Source organism: Anabas testudineus, chromosome 8, assembly GCF_900324465.2.
Source record: "Anabas testudineus chromosome 8, fAnaTes1.2, whole genome shotgun sequence".
NCBI lineage: Eukaryota > Metazoa > Chordata > Actinopteri > Anabantiformes > Anabantidae > Anabas > Anabas testudineus.
Genome location: NC_046617.1, coordinates 3,256,499 through 3,276,996, shown reverse-complemented (window position 1 = coordinate 3,276,996; position 20,498 = coordinate 3,256,499). Strand labels below are relative to the sequence as shown.

Sequence of the window (20,498 nt, the reverse complement as noted above, 5' to 3'; positions counted from 1 at the left end):
TTAATATGTGGTGGCTTTGATGTAAATGACAGATTTTAGGGTTCAGTTTATAGATTAGAAGATTTTGTCCACAGAGTCCTGTTTGCCTAACATTAGTCTAAGTTAGTACAATGTTTTTGACTTTTCAATGCAGATTTTCTTCTTTAATTTTTATCTTTCATCGGTATTTTTAGTTCATGATGTTTTGTCTGAGCTTTTAGTCCTAAATCTGAAGACCTCATGTTCAATTTAAATTCAACTTAAAATAATTGGAATAGCTGCAGATTGGAAACCACTAGTTAAGTTAAACCTTTTCGGTTTTCTGAACATTTTCTCCTTGTGTTCTTCCTGATCCAGTATTGCATTTGAGTAGTTATAATAACCATGCTGAGGAAAGAGGCTCTGCTCGGATGACTAATGTTGCTCCCTGGTCCTTTGGCGCCACCTACTGGTCGTCAACTTTCAAGTGTGAGAGCTAAGAGAGGGGGTGATGAACAGTTACGGAGAGATGTCACGCATTCCAACATCTTAAATAATTGACTTGAATGAATGTCATGTGGTGTGTGTGTGTGTGTGTGTGTGTGTGTGTGTGTGTGTGTGTGTGTGTGTGTGTGTGTGTGTGTGTGTGTGTGTGTGTGTACGGGTGTGTGGTGAGGCTCAGGCTAATTGGATGTAATTTGATTTAAAGCAACACATTTAGCTCTGATTTCGACTCTTCTTCACACCACACATGCAGAGCCACAGCAGCACCAGCAGGTCTGTCTGATCAGCATCTTGTCACACCATCCTGCTATATACTGGCCCACAGCTGCAGCTGAATATGTCCAAAATGGCTACATTACAAGCACTGTCAACTAAACTATATGTACAGAACAATGTATAAATTCAACACATCGCCACACTGAAAATATTATTTCATCAGACATCAAGTTTACCACAATTTAAAGCCAGCAAAAACTTTACATTATATCCTTATACGTATAAAATCAACTAAAATGGAACAAAGACTAAATACATCTGGTATATGTCACTGAGATTATTTGTAGATTTATCACAGCCTGAAAGAGAGGCTTGGAAAAACTGAGGGATAGTATCCAGCCTGTAGTGATAGCTCTTGTCTGTATTATTAATTAATTAAAATTAACTATTAATCCCAAATAAATAAATCTAACTAAACTCACTACAGAACCGCCCAGAATACTTTAAAAGACTCATGATATATTTCTTTTAACAAGAGGAAATGAAGAATAGTCTGCTAACAGCTAAAAATAATCAATGCAAAATAAACTTTGTTGATTAGTTGTTTGAATCAACTGATCTAGCCAATTACCAAAAGGAAGTGGTTAGGTCGGGTGTTCGGACCAATCAGCCAATCACCAACAAGGAGTCCTGTGCTAGTGGGACACAGTTTTGAAAATCAAGAGTTACACATATGCAGCTGGAAGTTAAAAGCAGAAGTTTACTGACACATGCCGGGTTTTGTCGCATCTTTGGCTGAAAGCGTGTTGCAGACTTTGAAGTGGGTGCCTCTGCCCACCAATGGCCCAATGGCCCACCTATAAAACGGTTTCTTTTCCCGCCCCTTCAAAGGGATGAAGATTAGAATAACTGACAAATCATAACAGCTCATAGGTGTGAATGTGACTCTTTACCACTTGCATATGGTACACTGCACCCTGCCCGACCCTCCTAAGAATAATTGTTTCTAGCCATACATGGGACAGATAAAATAAAATACAAGTCAAATATTGAAAACTACTATTAGCCTGAGTCTACTGTAAGCACTTAAATCTGTCTTTGCAGCTCCTCCCCAACCCCACTAACTCTCCAAAGTCAGAGGAAGCCTGTGTCACTACAGCAACTGGGCTGGGTGCCATGGTAACTGTTTCAGGGCCTAGATAATGGGATGACACACTGTAGGTGTGTGCATGTTTGTGTGCGTCTTTCAGTGTGTGTACTTAGGTTATGGAGCTAACTAGCAGCGACAGACTAACCTGCTGGCCAACTACACTATTACCCTAATGACATGAATGACAAACACACCCGAAGCAAGAACAACCAAGTGTACTTGAATTTACACCTCAGAGCCACAGCAATAAAACCAGCACGGGCACCCAAACCAAGCTGCAACAGACTGTGTGTCCTGACAGCTGTCCATCATAGTCAGAGTTACAGTTTTCTGCAATGTGACAGGCAGAGGGGCAACCCTCTGCATCAGAAAGCCTTAGGTGCCCATGACCATGTCACTGAGTGTCCTTTCATGGACCACTTTTGGCAGGCACTGACTGCATACAGGATATAACCCTGTATGACCTGCTCTGACCCAGTCATCTAGCCATCACAATGTGGCCCTTGTCAAAGGCCCATAGATCCTACTCATGCCCATTTTTTCCTGCTTAATATATCCCACCTGTTGACAGGTGCCATCGTAACCAGATAATGAAGGTATTCACTACACCGTAGAACAGAACCAGCTACAACCTGAGTCATGTGTCTCAATGTTACCAAAGCGCCAAGAAATAAAAATCGCTCTTTTTCTCTCTCTGCCACCGCCTCCTCCTCCTCTTCACACCATCATTTCCTAAAATACCTGGGCCCTCCTATCCTGGAGAGGAGCAGGAAGTGCTGCCTGGCAACCAGGGAGCTGGCTGCCGTGGTAACGCTTCACCTGAGCACCTCTTTCCTAAACAAACAGCAAGTGCAAGTGAACGAGGCAGAGGACGGGATGTAGAGTCAGAGTCATAGTTGGCCTTTTACACCATTTGTTTATAGTATGTCGTTCTCTAACTTGTTTTCCATCACACACACACACACACACACACACACACAGTCAACCACTGTGTATATCATCAGTCACATGCCCCTTTAGTACGGCAGACTCAAGGAGAAAGGAGGCATATTCCAACACACACACATACTGGGTGTCCTTCCAGAGATGACATCAGGGTTGCATATTAAAGATGGATGTTCTGATTATTCACACTCTGTCCCTGAACGCACCCCCCTGAAGTAACAGCTAATAGGCCTCTAATGCCTCTTACAAAAAAAAAAAAAAAAGGGAGTCTTAGAGAGTACTGTATTGAATTTGGGGGCAACCGGGAGTGCCAACAAGCATTGGTGAATACTGAAACAACCTTGTTTATTACAAAGATGAATTTCAGCTAAACAGTTCATCTCACCGACAAACATCATACATGCCCCAAAAGAAGCTCATTCCTCCACAACTCTGGCAACAAGTCTCACTCAGGAAGCAAACACGGACACTCTCAGTACACTGAACTACTAAATCCTAACAACAGAGAGAATTACATTAAACATTTTAGTCTTCAAAGTTTAAATGTTCTTTTTTCCAGATAAACAAAATAAAATCTTTGTGTTTGTATTAACATACTGTATATTGTATATGCTAACAAGAATAAATCAGCAATTGTCATTTATGGATTTTGATGTAAGTTACAAGTTTGTCTGCTGCTCCCTTCAATCGCCTCTCTAAAAGAGAGTCCATGATTCACTACATGGTCAGTAATTGTGGCCCTTAACTCATCTGAGATCACAGCTCTTTGTCTCCCTCTTCTTCATTTTCCACTACCTGACACTCTTCTCTCTCCACCAACCTGTCCCATTCCCGTATATCTTACCCTAACCCTAACCCTAACCCTAACCCTACCCTAACCCTAACCCTACCCCCCCCCCCCCCCCCCCCCCCCAATGTTCTTTTCTCTTTCCTCTTTCCACTCAACCTAACCAGCTAAGGCAGATGGCCACCCACCCTGAGCCTTGTTCTACTATGGTCCCACTGTCTCCACTAATGTTACTTAGGTGGGATTGTTGGGTTTTCTACATACTTCAATATATATATACAATTATATTCTGTAAGGCCTTAAAACTGTAAAGAACCTTGAGAGACTTTTGTCATGATTTGGCTCTATATAAATAAACTGATTTGAACTAAATTCTGTTTTCATTGTGTTTCTTAACTGTTTTGAACAATGTATGTTAGCATTTGTAAAATGTGCTGTCAAAGTACAGTGTTTTGCAGTGGATGGTCTCTGAGAGGAGGAAATGAACATTGATAACTGTTGTCACTGAAGTTAAAGGACAGTACCAGGCTTTGAGATGTTTTATTACAGACGAGTGTTTTTGCAACCTGCTCGCGTATGTAGCAGAATTTTCAGCTTGGTTGTTGCTGAAGGACGGTGCTGTTCCACCTGGGTATAGTGTGGACCACGAGAGACTTCTACAAGCTGGCTAATCAGGAAGGACTGGGGTGGGGGCAGGTGGGGGCTTAAAGACACATGAGGTGAAATGAGCCTTAATAGTCTAAAGGTCAGAGGAGCTGTTGTATAAAGATGCATTATAATGTGTATTTGGACTTTTTAAACTTGAAAATGAAATAATCTTGTATTAGTGAAGCCCCAGAATAAAATATAAAATCTAAATTAAGCAAAACATGGACACTTTAAGGTGGATCTCATGGCTTAAACTATATCACAACATAAGAGAGGAAAGGAAGGACAAAGAAGAATTAGTAATTAAAAAGTGAGGAGAGCTAGATAACTGTGAACAACAGTTTTACAACATCAATCCATTCATCCATGTAGAAAATGTCAAATGTTGTCCAGACTGGTTTGTCATGATTCACTGCAGTATTTTACTAGCAGAATCAGTGATTAAATGTAGTCTACCCACACCAACATACAATGTATCTGAACGGCAGCAAACCTTAATTAGAAATGTCTCGTCTTTACAGCAGGCTTGTCGTCCCTTTAGAGCAAGAATACAGGTTGTAAGCACCGCAGCAGTTTTTACCCTAAGCACTAATCAGCAGACTTTGGCAGACTCAAACAACACTTAGAGGTGAGAGATTAATTTTTAGTGCTTCATTTTCTAGAATAACACTCCACTTCTCAGCATTTCTTGCATTTAAATTGATGCATTTAATTGATACACAAACATTTTCCACCTTAATCAAACATAAATACTGTTTTGTGATATTGTTACTCAGACATCTGAACAGACTTTAGTCACATATCATCAAAACATCCCACTACAACATACTGAGCATTTCTTGAAATGAGTTTTAAATTGTGTAATATAAATTATGCCAGCTTGTTAGAAAATACCACCCAATGTACTAAGAGTTTAATTAAGCTACACAAGCTTTGTTACCATTTTATACATTGTACACACAGTAACATAAATCACTGGGAGAATGTGGAGCCTGACAGGAGAACAGGACAGGAGAAGATTTTCATAATCTATCATTAATCAATCAGTCACTTTTAATAAATCACTTTTTTTAAGTAATTTAAAAGATAGAAGAAAGATAACTTACAGGTGAAGGTCTTTATGCTGCCTTCTAACAGTTTCAAGTGACTTTTAAGTCCAACGAAAGTGGACGTTTTAGAGTTCGAAGCAATGATTTCAAAGGCCCTGCCCCTATTTCTCCTTTAGACAGTAGCAAGGAGCAACCACAAAAATCCCTGATCTTACAGACATACTTGTAACATAAGGTTGGAACGTTTTTTAATGTGGAGAGGCACCTATAACCACAAAGGGCTCTAAAAATAATCACAACAAGAGCACCTCCAGGGAAACAGTTGGTGCATGTATGTATATTCTACCGCTCGTATATGAATAGACAGATAATGTAATACTACTAAGACCTGTATAGCACTGTGTGGTCAAAGACCAATTCAGCATAAAGCATTACTGTGGAAATCCCCACCTAACTGTCATGTGTTGGCTGCCCAAGTTAGACAATGCCATACTACCAGATTCAACACTACCATCCCACAAGCAGGACCCCGGACGTTTTGTGGGTTGTATGTCAGACAGGGAAGCATACTGCCATGGAGGAAGCTCTCTACTGCTTGAAAACAAGCTGAAACCTACAAATTACGGACACACTCAGAACGACCAGTCAGCAACCAACAGAGATCCGGTTATAGATAACTCTGTCCCTCGGGTGAGACGAGTAACATCATCATTTGCCTACGTCTGTCAAAAACCACAAACTTAAAAAAAAAACGTTTATGACAGTGTCTGGCAGCGACTGGATCGTTAAACATATTACAAGCCATATGATTCTCTGTGCCTATGTGATTAATCTGCAACTACTTACTACAAATAATTGTTTCTTTTCTTAAAGCGAAAATTATGAATCATTGTCATTTTCGCTAGGATACTTCATCCACTGTGTCCACAGCTGCAGATAACTGTGCTAAATTAAATCTGGTTAGTCTTTACTCCAAACTAAGCTGTTTTAATTTAAACAGCTTAGTTTGGAGTATAGTTACAAAGGGTTATATGATTTGGAGCCTTAGAGTGAGTTAACCCTGAGGCTCAAAAACAACAAAATCTGGTTGTTCATGGACATTTGTTGTCTTGTTATCAGTATATATGTTTCTTTCAGGTGTCTGGTTGACAATTGTCACTCATCGCCCATCAGCTGCAATTTCGTATACAGCAACATCATCTGTATAGCCTCTATTAGATCATTTGAGCTTGCTAATTGAGTCAATTGCAATTGCAAGAAATGTTTGCAATTTTTTAAATGTGATCTGATCTTCACCAAATATCAATAGATACAATATTTCTTCACAAACAGCCATGGTTCCTCGCTGGGGTCTGGTACAGTCATGTTTTCCTCTGGGATTAATAAAGTTTTTTAACCTTGATTCTTGATTTTTCAAGTCTTTATTGAGCAACAAAAAAACATATGATGATGTATGATGTGATTCTGGCAAAAGTAAGTGAGGCTAATGTCAGTAAACTATCAACTCGAGTCAAGTTTTGGCAAACCTGGAGTACAATCAGTGAAATCAGAATGTGGTTCAGAGTTACCTTGACTTAGAAAAACATTCAAACAAGTCAATGTGCTAATCACAACCACCCTCAGCTGATGTGAGCTATGCTTAAAAAAAAAAGTGATCTCAGCTGACCAATGATCAAGAATCTGATCGTAGCTGGGAAGAGTTACACAGCAGTCTTGAAGAGTTTAGATATTCATCAGTCCACAGCTAGACAATTTGTCTATAAATGGAGACAACTGGTACTGTGGCTACTCTCCATAGAACTGGATGCCCTGCAAAAATCACTCCAAATGCACAATGCAGAATGCTTGTGAAGAAGAACCCTAGAGTAACAGCAAAAGTCTTGAAGAATTGATTGCAGCTGGATAACATCTCTGTTCACAGATAAAACATAAGCAAAACAAAACAGTGAAATAGTGCCCATGGCACACAACCACAAAGGAAGTCGCTGCTCTCTAAACAAAACACTCAAGTCAACAAATGCTGAAGTTTGCCAAAGACCCCTTTGATACTCCACAACACTACTGGGAGAATGTCTTGTAGACAGATGAAAGCAAGGTAGAACTATTTGGTAGGAACACGCAACGTCTACAAAAAGAGAGAACGTGAAACACGAAAACATCATCTCAACAGTGAAGGATGGTGTGGGGAGGTGCAGCTAGACCTGGACAGCTTGCTAATGTGGAGGGGGAAATTTATTCCAAGTTTATCAAGATATCTGACAGGATAATGTCAGGGTGTCCACAGAGAAGAAGCTTGATGATGCAGGACAACAATAGCAAACATCAAAGTAAACCTACTACGGAATGACGTCAGAGACATAAAATCCATCTTTTGGAGCCCGGACCTCAACCCAATAGAGATGCTGTGTTATGACATGGAGAGAGCCGTTGACACCAGGCGTCCTAAGAATATATCTGATCTGAAACAGTTCTCTGAGGAAGACTGGTCCACAGTTTCTCCTTTATGTTGTGCAGGTCTAATCCACAGCTACAGGAAGCAGTGGCCTGAGTTTATAGCTGCCAAAAGTGGTTCAACCATCTATTAAAACACTGTTTCACTTACTTTTTCCACCCTGACTCTGTGTGTTTAATGGATCTGCTCAGTAAAGGCATATTATTTCTGTTTTATCAGCTTGGACACTCATGTTTGTTGATATGTGTGACTTTAGTGAAGATCAGATCCCATTTCACGACCAGTACATGCAGAACAGTGCCATTACTTTTCCTTGCGACCGTGTAGCAGGGTGGCAACTGTTTGCAAGTTAGCTAGTGTGGTGACTGCACACTTGTAGTGTTAGCCAAGGCGTAGCAAGCACAAAACCTCACCTCTCACTCAGCATTCTTCGACAAACCTTTAACTGGCTGTCTAGGTATATCCTTCTTGGACGGTCACACACACACACACACACACACACACGCAGACACCCTCCCATAAACCTCACGGTACCGTGGAAGTCGGCGGCTTCTCCTGGGACGCGTATTAGCGCTGAGCTCGTTTCCTCCCGGCGCTGGTTTTCCGCCGAGGCTCGGCGTGTCAAGCCGTGCGGCTCCCGGGAGCTATTATTTCACAAGAAAATGTTTAATTTAAGAAGCGGGACGCGTCTCACCTACTTCCGTTTCACCCCTCCATATTTACAGTGGCTCTCTCTCTCTCTCTCTCTCTCTCTCTCTCTCTCTCCCACCAACAACAACATTACTGACGTCCTCCTCCTGCCACGTGACCAGTCTGCTGCGGCTAAAAATAGCCTCAATACAAACCAATGGAGGCCGGTAGCTACAGGCTACAGTGGAGCTGCTCTCGTCGTGACAAAGTCAGGTTTAAACCTCTCTAGTTTTCCTCAGCAAACACAATATCTGTTGTTTTCGAGCCGCTCGCTGTCAGACGTCATACGAGCCCACAGAAAGACTTCAAGACTGTTCCCAATCAGTTATGTAATGCAGGTACCGTGAACATGTCGGTGACGCTCCTCAGTCGTCCAGGTGCAGCTATCTGCAGGTTGAGTCCTGCGCGTGAGGTCGAAACGTGTCACTGCTCATCCAGTGGCTTCCTCAGTCTCCAGCACTGGATGAACAGTGAAACGTTTCACTGCACTGGATGAACAGTGAAACGTTTCACTGGATGAACAGTGACACGTTTCACTGGATGAACAGTGAAACGTGTCACTGCTCATCCAGTGGCTTCCTCAGTCTCCAGCACTGGATGAACAGTGAAACGTGTCACTGCTCATCCAGTGGCTTCCTCAGTCTCCAGCACTGGATGAACAGTGACACGTTTCACTGGATGAACAGTGAAACGTGTCACTGCTCATCCAGTGGCTTCCTCAGTCTCCAGCACTGGATGAGCAGTGAAACGTTTCACTGTTCATCCAGTGAAACGTTTCACTGGATGAACAGTGAAACGTGTCACTGCTCATCCAGTGGCTTCCTCAGTCTCCAGCACTGGATGAACAGTGACACGTTTCACTGCTCATCCAGTGGCTTCCTCAGTCTCCAGCACTGGATGAACAGTGAAACGTTTCGACCTAACACGAAGGAAGTCCAGCTGCAATGACTCGTCCTCCAGATATGGTACAAACAGAAAATGACTTCAAATTAAAAAGCAAAATGTCTTAAAAACAAGTGTTTTCTCCTCTTCAACAGCCTAACTAGTGCTGTTATCTGTTTTTATTTTTTATTATGTTATTCACCTTGAGACACACACCATGAGAATCAAGCAAATCGGCAGTAGGTGTGATACAGCTATGTGTGCAATAACAAGTGTGTTATTGTGTGTTGTTATTGAAATCTAAATAGTTCTACTGTCAATTTAGCATTATTATTATTATTATTATTATTAATAATAATAATATTAATAATAATATTAATAATCCAAATGTGTTTTATTAGTATTTGGACACAGCTCAGATTCAAGTTATAGCCCATGTGTTCTGGTTAGATTTGGGCCATACCTCCATTTAAGAAGGGGGCCACATTAGGCTCCTGCCCAGTTTACCAGTGCAACAAGTCTGCAGCAGAGGCTCATCTTTGCATAGCGTAGCGTCATATCTGTGTTTTGTTTTTTGTTGACATCCATCCAATGCACAATTAAAATGATTTCCCTGTTTCTCCACTTTCACAAGTCCAGGCATTCTCTGCTGCACTGAATTGCATCTACTTGTATAACTCTGCTCCACCTATGTCTGGGGGCTCCTTCCTAAGGTTAGAAAAGCGCCTGTCTCTGTGTTACCGGGTTTATACAGGGATGCTGTGTTTGTTGAAGATAGTCCTAAGTGTCTCTAATACTCCTGGCAAAGCCTGCTAAAGTCTGCTAGGGACAGTCACTGGCCAATAAAATCCATGTTTGTTGTCTAGAAAGTCTGGTCCCCTCTGCCTTATTATTAAATGAATGTTGAATTTGAATTTTCTTGTGAAATTTGCTGGTACAAATCAGAATTCATAGCTCTTTCAATGATGGCAAGCTGTAATTGAATTATTTAAAATCATTTTCTAACTTTTTAAATGAAGAAATTATAATATTTCTGTCTTGTTTGTTTAGTTGGGTTCGTTATATCTAGTATGATCAGTTTAGGACTTGTGTGCATTTTGGATTACATCATATTTATGCATAAATACGGAAAATTACAAAGATTACACACATTTTTAAGCATTGCTGTACACTGACGAGAAAGTCCTATTAAACGCCTGATCTCCACGTGTTTCTCTACAGTTCCTAATATACCATTTTAGTATTTCCAACCCTCGGATGGGCACGAATTTCACCTTGCAGCATCATCGTGAGTAACTGCATCGAAAACAATTCTGGTAAATGGGTGCAAACTGTGTACCACATACGTTAAAGATAAAAATACATCATGGAACAGCGTGTACAGCAACAGAAGTGCAGTGGGACATTGATTCAGTTAAGCCTGCGATTTTTGACAAAGCTGATTCAAATGTATTGTTTATAATGACACAAACTGTCAGAATTAACAAGATGTGATGTGGAAGAAAGAAATCTCTTCCAAATCTCACTTTCATTCATCATTGTTTACAATATATGGAAAGGAGATAAGATGAAAAGAGACAAGAGGAGGAATCATATTGAAGCTAAAAATATCTTCACTTGCACAATGTGACTGCAAAACACGGAGGAGGTGGTGGAGGGAATAGAAAAGATGGAGGTCAGAAAGAAGGTGGGGGGAATGAGGCTGAAAAGGGAGGATGGAAGGATAGAGAAAGAGGAAGGAAAGTGAGCAGAGAATCCGGAAAAGAGGAGAAATAACAGATGAAAAGAAGCTCGGAAACACAGAAAGCAGGAGGTGGAACGAAAGGACAGAGAGAGTGAGAGACACAGCGAAAGAAAGAGCTATTCTGGTAATGATGTAGTTGCCATGGAAATGCTGTCCTCAGTCAGACTACTCCACAGGTGCCTCGTGGGTATTTTTAAAGGACTTCACTGATTGGTGGAGGTCTGGGAAACAGAATGAACAGGAAATCGACTGATTGACACTGGTGAAGGTCAAAGGTCATCCACTGCATCTTATCGCAGTTAATACTTTGGTAGTTAAGGTTAGAGTAAGAGGAAGGGTTGGATTTAGGTTAATGTAATGGGAAACATTACATTAACATTACTAACCGAGCAATTACCCTCTAAATGCTCATCCTCATAACAAGCTCCCTATTTTCTCCTTCCTCCATCCATCCATTGCTTATTCATGAAATTAATTCAGAGGAAGCTGAAAATAACTCATCCTGCTGAATAAACATATAGCAACCACACACTGCGTTCTGTTTAATGCTTAATCAACCTGTGTTATATCCTGTTAGAAGAGCTAAATTCCTTTATTTGTTTACAGAATATACAATAAAGGGATTTTAAATAATATTTTATATCATCAATGGACGGCTAACTGTAGCCTATGTGAGGGGTTCACTTGGAGTGACACACCTCTGGAGAATTATCACTAACTTTGCACTTCAAGCTCTACATCCTTTTTTAGCCTCTTTAAACATGTTGTTTTGGTTTTCAGGCCCACTACTCTCAAATCTCTTCAGATGCAGAAGGCAGCTGTTTTCACTGACAACCCCACTGCTAGCTCTTAGCTAACTTGCTGATGAACACTGTGAACATTTAGTATTTAGAGAGTTGTTGGCAAAGTCCAAAAACACAATAATGTTGCTTGTGTCAGCAGTAAATAGAGGCTGCATTTTTGCTTACGTATTTGCCATATGAATTTGAAAGGAAATAATGCCAGTGGTTTTCCTAACCCTAGATGTCCTAAATCAATTTTTGCAGTGTTAAGGAACATTGGAATTATTTGTAAAATAAAGCACACAATTTAATTAAAGACATATTAAATTAAATGTGTTATTATCATTCGACTGTTACAGCTACAAACTCCGGGGAGGCTACAAGATGTTACTGTCCCCGTCCAAAAAATTGTCAGCAAATACAATAGCATACATTTTTACACATATAGGAATCAACAAAATATCGTGACAAAAATCATTTTTTGTATTACTATATTTCTTATTTATAACATTTATATCAAAATTAGGAATAACCTATTCTCTCTATGAGTTACAAACACAGTAAGGACGCCTTGAGTTCTACAACTTGTAGTAAAGATCACAACAAGATAAGACAATTTGTGGTCCAGCTTGAAATCTGTGTAATAGTGACTTCATTCTGCACCACCTGATGGCTGTAAAGTCTCAGACGAACAGAAGGTTTAAACCTGCACTTGTAGAAAAGTAGCCAGTCGATGCTGAAGGAGGAATCATAGATGTCATTATTGCACTGGAAACAAGGTGGGGATTTTTATTGGCCCACTGTTATAAGTTATAAGACAGCAAAACATAAAGACAAAGAGAAAAGAGAGTGATGAGAAAAGATTTATATTTGACTAACGTGTCAATACAGAGCACAAGCACACACGCACACACACACATAGTAACAGCAGCGGTGGTGAGTCAGCCTCCTCTGAGTCACTGGAGAAATCAGAAATGTCAGACAGAAAAAGAGCACATGCGCACATGGCAAACACACACACATACACACACACACACGTGCACACACCTGTCAGTGTCTGACATTAATGAAGATAACCTTGACAACTGTTCTTATTGCAGCTTCTAAGTTAAGAAAAGAGTGGGAGGTTTGACAAACACCTAAACATTCTCCAACAAACAATATTCCTGTTTATGTCAAAAACTAAATAATGTAATGGTGAGACTGTGACAGTTGTTTCAATGAGACTGTGACAGTTGTTCAATGAGACTGTGACAGTTGTTCAATGAGACTGTGACAGTTGTTTCACTTACTGAAATCTTGGATTTGAATGTTCAGATATCTGATATCAGAAGCAGGCTGCATAATTCTACATCTTTCACTTTTGCCCTCTAGGACCTTCGAGCCCCCCTGGTGGGTCTCCAGACCTTGAGGTGAACGCTGCTGATCCTGCTGCTTTGCTGAATGCTGCACTTCAGCTGGCGTTAGCACAGCTGTCCAGTGCTGCAGTGCCCTCAAGAGGAGAGGAAAGGAACATGCAGCGATGCTCACTCACTGAAAAGTCCTCACTGAGCTCACTTTAGTAAATGCCCTTAGTTACTGTACACTATTAAAATGCTCTACGCTACATTTTACGTTTTACTCCACTAAATGATTTAATGGCTTTAGTCTTTTTCTGACAGACCTAAACAGTATAATAGAGAACTGATGCATGTTTTGCATGTGTAGATGGTACAAAAGCTATTAGAGAAAACAACTAAAGTTACATCTAAAATGTATTTTTCACGGACACTGTCTTTCTTCTGTGAGATGCTGAATAACAACAACAAGCCACTTACATAAACTGACAGCTCCCTGTAGGCCCACAGACACAACAGCATGTATGTCATTATGTAGAGGAGGGGTTGGACATTTGCTCCAAGTAAACAAAAAATACTTCTATATACGCAGTGTGTGCACAAAAATTCTGACATTTACATTAATAATAAAAAGAAAAACCTATTTATAGTATTAAGTATTTTTTATGTTGCTTGCAGAGGTTCTTTGTTAGAATAGTATGTATACAGATAGGAGATAAGATTCTGATTGTAGTACTTCTTCCAGTACTGTAAACATTAGTTGATTTCATCTACTTCACTGATTACACTACAGCAGAGGAGCAACTACAACATGTGCAAATGTGAAAAAGACTCAAATGTAGGAATGGTAGTAATAGTAGTCGCAGGCTATTAGTACTAGAAGGAGTATAAGCAGCACCATTAATTGTTCTGGAGGTAGTAATGACAGCCACAGTCACATTAGGTGTGTCGTATATGTTCTAGGTGCAGCTATGATTCACTGACAGACACTCCCATCCTCCACATCCCTCCCTCCTCCATCCCTCTTCTTCAGCGTTGTCAAGGCAACAAACCTTCACAGTGGTGCTGCTAGTCATCCTCCACGCAGTCACCCCCCCCCCCCCCCCACCCACCCACCATCCCTGGATGTCACTGTGACGTTAGATCACGAGTCAAAGTCCGCGGGTGCTGCTTCATCATGAAGTTTAGCTGTGGATCAGAGCCGCATCACTCAGTGAGAGACGCAGCTCGACATGTTGGTGCAGTGCAGAGCCGCGCTGTCGTGTCGCCATGTCCTGTCGCGTGGGCTGGGTTTGTTTAAAGAGGCGTTTTAGAACGCACGCGCTCGCGCACGCCCGCAGGCGCGCGCACGGTCAGAGGGCGGGGGAAGGCGGATGTGCAGGTCCAGACTCCAGGACTTCCTCAGCACGGAGGAGCCCGCAGCGCAGTAAGTAAGCTCCCCGCATGTTGTTGTTGTTGTTGTTCTTCTTCTTCTTCTCTCACTGTCAACATTAGAGAGAGCGAGTTAAACGACATGTTTAGAGGAAAAAAACCACCGTCACAGCGGTGTCGAGCCGCGGCCCGAAGCCAGGTAACAGGTGAGGAGGAGCGGCAGCAGCAGCAGCAGCAGCAGCCGCCGGAGCCGGCCGTCAGGTCCCTGTAATGATGTCTAATGACGGAGAAACAGGTTCTCAGACAGAACAGGCTGGAGAACCAGGCTGGAGAACCCTCTGTCCGTCCAGGTTCCCGTCACCTCACGTTGACTCGAGTCGAGCTGTTGAAGTCAGTGACAGCAGACAGGACTCCCTGGTGTTGAACTCCTCAATGTGCCGTTAAAACGTTATTTACAGCACGTTAGTCATGTTTTAATCATGTCTGCTGAAGTATTTCCATGTTATGCTTCCTTCTCACTCAACTTTTTCACAGTCTTTGACTTCGTGTACTTTTACTTGTAGTACATCTAGTACTTTTAAAGTTTACATAGCATATACTCAGTAGGGCTGTGTATTTGGAGAGATCTGGCTATATGAAAAATATCAAAGTACAGGAGTTAATATTGAATATACTGCGATAATTTAAGCCAGATCTGATTTTTTTTAACCTAACTTTGGCAAAAGTAGTAGTTTTAACAACCCATCACCATATGAATACATTTAGACTAAAGAAAGTCAACACATACAACACTGACATGAAGCAGGTGGAGTTTGAACACAACACAAAATGATCATCACGCGAATCTTTGTGAATTATTAGAAAAAAAAGACAATAGTTAAAAAAATATACTTCCAACGCACTTCAATTTCCAAGAGACACCGTTGGCAGCATCACAGGTGAGCTGAAAACTCAGCGACTAGCACCGAACTTTCCTCAGTGGAAACTGAAGCTTGGTCATCACTGGACTCTGCAGCAAATCCATGATTCCAAGCTCATGTCCACGTCAACCAAGGTTTGGTGAAACAGTTCATCCTGGAATGATGTTGAAGTGCAGAAGGTTGTATCTGTGTTACCATTCAAAGCACATTAGTGTTAGATATGAAAGTAGAGGGTGTGTAGTGGTGCGCGGCAGAAATCTGAATTAATACCAGATACCTAGGTTTGAGATGTAATGTTATTATGCTGTGCATGAGAACTGGCCACATCAGTGTCATTGTGCAGCGGTGACGTTCAGTAGGAGGAAGGATTCTCTGAGACGTTAAGTGATGCCACAGTAAGAGATCAATGTCGCGTTTGTCCACAAAAGCCATGAAGGGGTTGAAAGGTGTTGTCCGAGATGCTCAGTAGCTTGAGCAGCATCCTCCTCTCTGACACATCCACCAGAGAATCACATCCCACTGTAGGAACAAAGCCATCCACTGTGTTTGTGCAGTAATCTGATTAAAGATTACTGAGATTTGTGTTGGTGTGTGAAAGCTTCTAATTCAGATTTTCTAAGATCCATTGTTTATACTGCAGTAGAAGCTAAGAGCTGCCTTGGGTCCCTTCTGATTGGCAGCGATTGACACAGGACTCCATGACAAGACGGGCAGTAAAGATGAATTACTAATGCAGGACAAAACAAATGTATGTTAAACATGCAAACTGTCTTTCAAAATGAACTTAACTGCATTGGAGCATCACAGGTCATACAAAAGATGGCGCATGTCGATTTCTGCCAAAGAAACCTGATGTATTTGATATTATTTGTCATGTGACACTCTAATGTGATTTATGTTAATTCCGTTGTACAAATGGCACAGCCCAGGGCGTCAGCTGTGCTCAGATCTCTCTGTTTCTCTGTCACAGATCATGGATGATTCTGCTCCGCGTCCTATTCGCTCTTTGTTTGCGTGGCTGGTGGGAGCATCACAGATCCTGGGTCTGGCATCAGTTGTACTGACCGGTGTGTGGATGGGTCATTACCGTGGGGGCTTTGCTTGGGACGGCTCAGCGCGGGAATTCAACCTGCACCCTCTGTGCATGGTCCTGGGGTTGGTCTTCCTGCAAGGAGATGGTGAGTCCACACTGATCGCTGCTTAACCTGTAGATAATGTCAAGACACAAAAATGGATGACAGCAGAAAGAAACTCCACCCAAGCTCAGCTGTTCCGAATGATCATTCTTTCTGGAAGAATGAAGCATGTTTCTGGGGTTAATACAATGTTAATAAAAGGTCTGACTTTCCTTCACATTTCACCTGTAATGACAAACAAAGACATTCATTTGTCCTCTAGTAGCCCCTCATTGCATTCTGGACTAAAGTGGTGGACTTACAGACCACATGACACTAGTATAGCTAAAAATGTATGTGATGTAACATAAATTGGAGTCCTGCGCCTTCCGTCCATCTGCCTCCCACATGACAGACACCACTGATATCTCCAGATCATGAGCACAGTCACTGTTACATTTTCACATAATGTTTTGTAAATTGAGAGAAACGGGAAGTGTGTCAGCAAAACGCACACACGCTGTACTCTGGTCAGTCTGATGATGTGTGGGTTTTGTTAGCAGTGTGCACTTGTGCATCCTACCCTGAGGCACTGTGTTGCTGATCTGTTGCATTAAGCTACCACTAACACTGTCCAGATCAAGAAGGGATCCACTCCTACTGCCTTTTATTATGTTGAATGCACATTTAGTGAAACATTTCTCCAAACAGAACCCACTGGTTTGTCCATGTTATATTTTTTGGAATAAAAAACAATTACAATTACAATTATTTATCTTTTGATTAAAGCCTGTTATCCACCAAGTTCATGAATTTGCTGTTAATAATATTTAATAGTTTTTTATCAACCTAGAGCTAAAATATGCAACTTGTCTGCTCTGCTTCGTCCATCTAGTGCTTCAGATGCTCTTCAATATAAAATTGTAGAAATAAGACTGCACCAAAATTAATAAAATATTATAAATACTATTCATTTATAATTAAATAATATAAAATATGACGAATAAATACAAATATAAATATAACATTGAAAGTAATTTCAACATTTTATTCCACATTTCTACATTTCTACATTTACTTATTAATTTAATTGTGTCTCTTTTTGTGCCTCTGTTAACATTACAGCAACTCACAATCATGTCTGTGGTGAGACGAAGCCATCTTTCCTCCTTCTAGGTTTTGCGTCTGCAGTCTCCAGGCACATTTGCTAATAAGAGTAACCAGATTAGTTCAACTGGTTCAACAAGGATAGCTGTCTGCTACAGAGCTAAATGACATTAGAGCGATACAAACAAAGGTCAGCTGGACATTAGATGGGGATGGGCAATGAGAAGGGTGGTTAATAAGAGATGGGAACACCTTGGGGGGGGGTCCTCACACACGCTCATCAGTGCTGATCCATTGTGATATGTGCTTGTGTTGCCTCAGGCCACTGCCACACTAATTTAAACACGTTTAACAACTCATTCTTCTTCTCTATAACCTGTATCCACACTTTAATGAGAGCTGAAGGACGGTCTAATGGGTTATTGATGACTGTATGTGTTGTTCAAATGTGATTTTAGATGTAGTGTGTTCTTCTAACACTCTGGGCAGTGTGAGTTGAATAAAAGAAAGTTAATAAAAACCAGTAAATTCACAACACGTATTTTATCCAATCTCCCCGTCTCTCTTCCTGCAGCCATCCTGGTCTACAGGGTGTTTCGTAATGAGCCAAAGAGGAACGTAAAGCTGCTGCACGGCATCATTCACCTTCTCGCCCTCATCATGAGCATCATAGGTGAGAAAGAGAGAGAGAATACAAAGAGGTTAATTCAACTTAATGTCTGTGTTTAACTTTGTGTTTATATACGTTCTGTGTGTGTGTGTGTGTGTGTGTGTGTGTGTGTGTATGTGTAGGTTTTGTAGCTGTGTTTGACTTCCACAGAGCAGCAAAGATTCCAGACATGTACTCTTTACACAGCTGGTGCGGCATGGCTACCTTAGTCCTATTCTGCTTACAGGTACGGTAACACACACACACACACACACACACACACACACACACACACACTCTTACTCTCTCTGAGCTGTAATGTGGACACTAACCTTACACTTTTCATCCCCCACATTTCTTCCAGTGGGTGATGGGTTTGCTGTTCTTCCTGTTTCCTGTTGCGTCGTCATGGTTACGAGCCTCATACCTCCCCATCCATGTATTCTGTGGTCTGGTTCTGCTGGTTATGGCCATAGGCAGCTGCCTGCTGGGCATCACAGAGAAACTGCTCTTCAGCATCACGTATGTTTGTCTCCCTGAGCATCTGTCGAGATTTCTGTTAAAGGAGGTTGAAGCAGTAGAAGTATCAAATAGTACAAAACATGGGTCGAGGTGTCTTTTTTATATCTGGAAAAAAACAGTTGCTCTCATCAGTATTTAAAATTTTATCTGGAAAAACCAGGTCACCACAGACAATGGAGACGACATCCTACAGCATAAATTAGCTCTGTCCATGCTGTTCTGCACTAAACTGATTTATCTCATACTGTAATCTTTCACCGTGACGCAGCTCAGTGTTCATCTCTTTCTCCGTCTGTTGTCTTTTTCAGTCAAATTGTGTTTATCTATCAGGGTTATTCAGGGTTTATCTATCATATATCTGTCTCTGACTCCACCTCCTGAATACATGTGTCGCGCTGTCTGTCTGTTCCCCAGGTCAACCTACTCCCTGTTTGCTCCAGAGGGGGTGCTGGCCAACGTTCTGGGGCTCCTGCTGGTGAGTTTCGGGGTGCTGCTGACCTACTTGATTACCAGGGACGAGTACAGACGCCCGCCCAACCCAGAGGAAGAGTCTCTGTCTGTCCACTTCAAGACCCTGACTGAGGGAGGGTCACCCAGCACGCCTTGACCTCTAACTCCGTTTACACGTCACCTTCATCTGGATACAAACAGTGTCCTGGATTCAGGACTCACTGTGCTACAAGTCTGTTAAGACCCCATGTGATGGCCCCACAGACTGCTGAGATGTCAGCCAAAAATCTTTCTTTTGGATAATTAATAGAATATGCTGAGCCTAGACGTAAATGCCCTGTGCAGGAACAAGACAAGTACAACTACTTGTAGTATATCACCAAATCATTCAGTCTATAAATAGAGAAATGTGTAGAGAAATGGGGAGTCTGAGATTTACAGTAGTGCTCCTAGTACAACTGTTAGTTTAATGTGCTGGACAGCAGTTTTTAATTTAATATTTTCTGCAGCTACATATATGATTAATTCTAATTATATATAATTATATTTATTTTGAACATCAAGATGTGATACTAAATCAAATCAATCAGTCATCAGTGAACTGATGGACAACACCATCAATGATCCATAACAGCATTAATAAAACAAATCTGAAAAAAGAAAGAGGTTTAGCTCACAGCTCATAATTTCTATATCTGTCTTTCTATCCAGTGTTCTACACTAAGTGCATAGTGAGAAGCTCTGTCAGTAGTTGATCCACTAAATGTGTTCCATGTGTCCTCTAGTAAGCAGTTTGTGTTTAGAGGGTCTGGCATGAACAAAATGATGTCTCCAGTGTGTTTAGATGTGCTGTATGTTATTAGAGTTTGGTACTAGTCATATCTTTGAATGTGCTCGATCACATTGAGGTGGTTTGTTAGTTGGCTTGGATTCAGGAATCAACTCCAGTGCCTATTACAAAGAAAACGTACAGATGCTTCCGTTAGTGGATGTTTGTCTCTCTGTACGTCCTTTAATTTTTCAGGAGGAAGTCGAAATGTCAAGGGGACAACCTGAAATAAAGAAATAAAAGTATATGTGAAACAGCTCCACGACTTTGGCCCAGTTGCTTTTTTTCCACAAAAACTACAACAACACAGAGCAGCAGCCACTTTTCAACATACGCCTGCAGCAATGTGCAGCTACTGAGAAGCAGAACAGTTCAGGAAAGTGGTCAGTAT

The 20,498-nt window shown here is 41.3% G+C and overlaps 2 protein-coding genes across 7 annotated transcripts in view; one reads left to right on the top strand and one right to left on the bottom strand.

Annotated features, from left to right (window-relative positions):
• hdac5 (histone deacetylase 5) overlaps positions 1-8,456 on the bottom strand; it is a 47,104-nt gene extending 38,648 nt beyond the window's left edge. For 2 of the 4 annotated variants that reach the window (XM_026346888.1, XM_026346865.1), the window contains exon 1: positions 8,244-8,456. The gene's annotated coding sequence lies outside the window, so the exon portion shown is untranslated. Of the gene's footprint in view, positions 1-8,122; positions 8,204-8,243 lie in introns of those variants that run through there. The other 2 variants (XM_026346881.1, XM_026346873.1) reach the window with 2 other exon arrangements.
• Positions 8,457-14,415: 5,959 nt separating this feature from the next.
• Positions 14,416-20,364, top strand: LOC113153716 (cytochrome b561). 3 transcript variants are annotated; one of them, XM_026347473.1, is made up of 6 exons: positions 14,416-14,570; positions 16,406-16,613; positions 18,232-18,330; positions 18,450-18,553; positions 18,671-18,828; positions 19,243-20,364. In XM_026347473.1, exons 2-6 carry the CDS (start codon positions 16,409-16,411, stop codon positions 19,433-19,435), a joined length of 759 nt encoding a protein of 252 aa, XP_026203258.1. In that variant the 5' UTR covers positions 14,416-14,570; positions 16,406-16,408; the 3' UTR covers positions 19,436-20,364. The 3 variants fall into 3 exon arrangements, with proteins under 3 accessions (XP_026203258.1, XP_026203266.1, XP_026203249.1); XM_026347481.1 differs by having other exon boundaries at positions 14,493-14,574; XM_026347464.1 differs by lacking the exon at positions 14,416-14,570 and adding an exon at positions 14,606-16,183.
• Positions 20,365-20,498: the final 134 nt, after the last annotated feature.

Bases quoted from the DNA above. Each gene is read 5' to 3' on its own strand.
- LOC113153716 (XM_026347464.1), top strand. The intron at 18,554-18,670 runs GTACGGTAACAC...CATTTCTTCCAG, and splicing joins TAGTCCTATTCTGCTTACAG to TGGGTGATGGGTTTGCTGTT. The intron at 18,829-19,242 runs GTATGTTTGTCT...TCTGTTCCCCAG, and splicing joins AAACTGCTCTTCAGCATCAC to GTCAACCTACTCCCTGTTTG.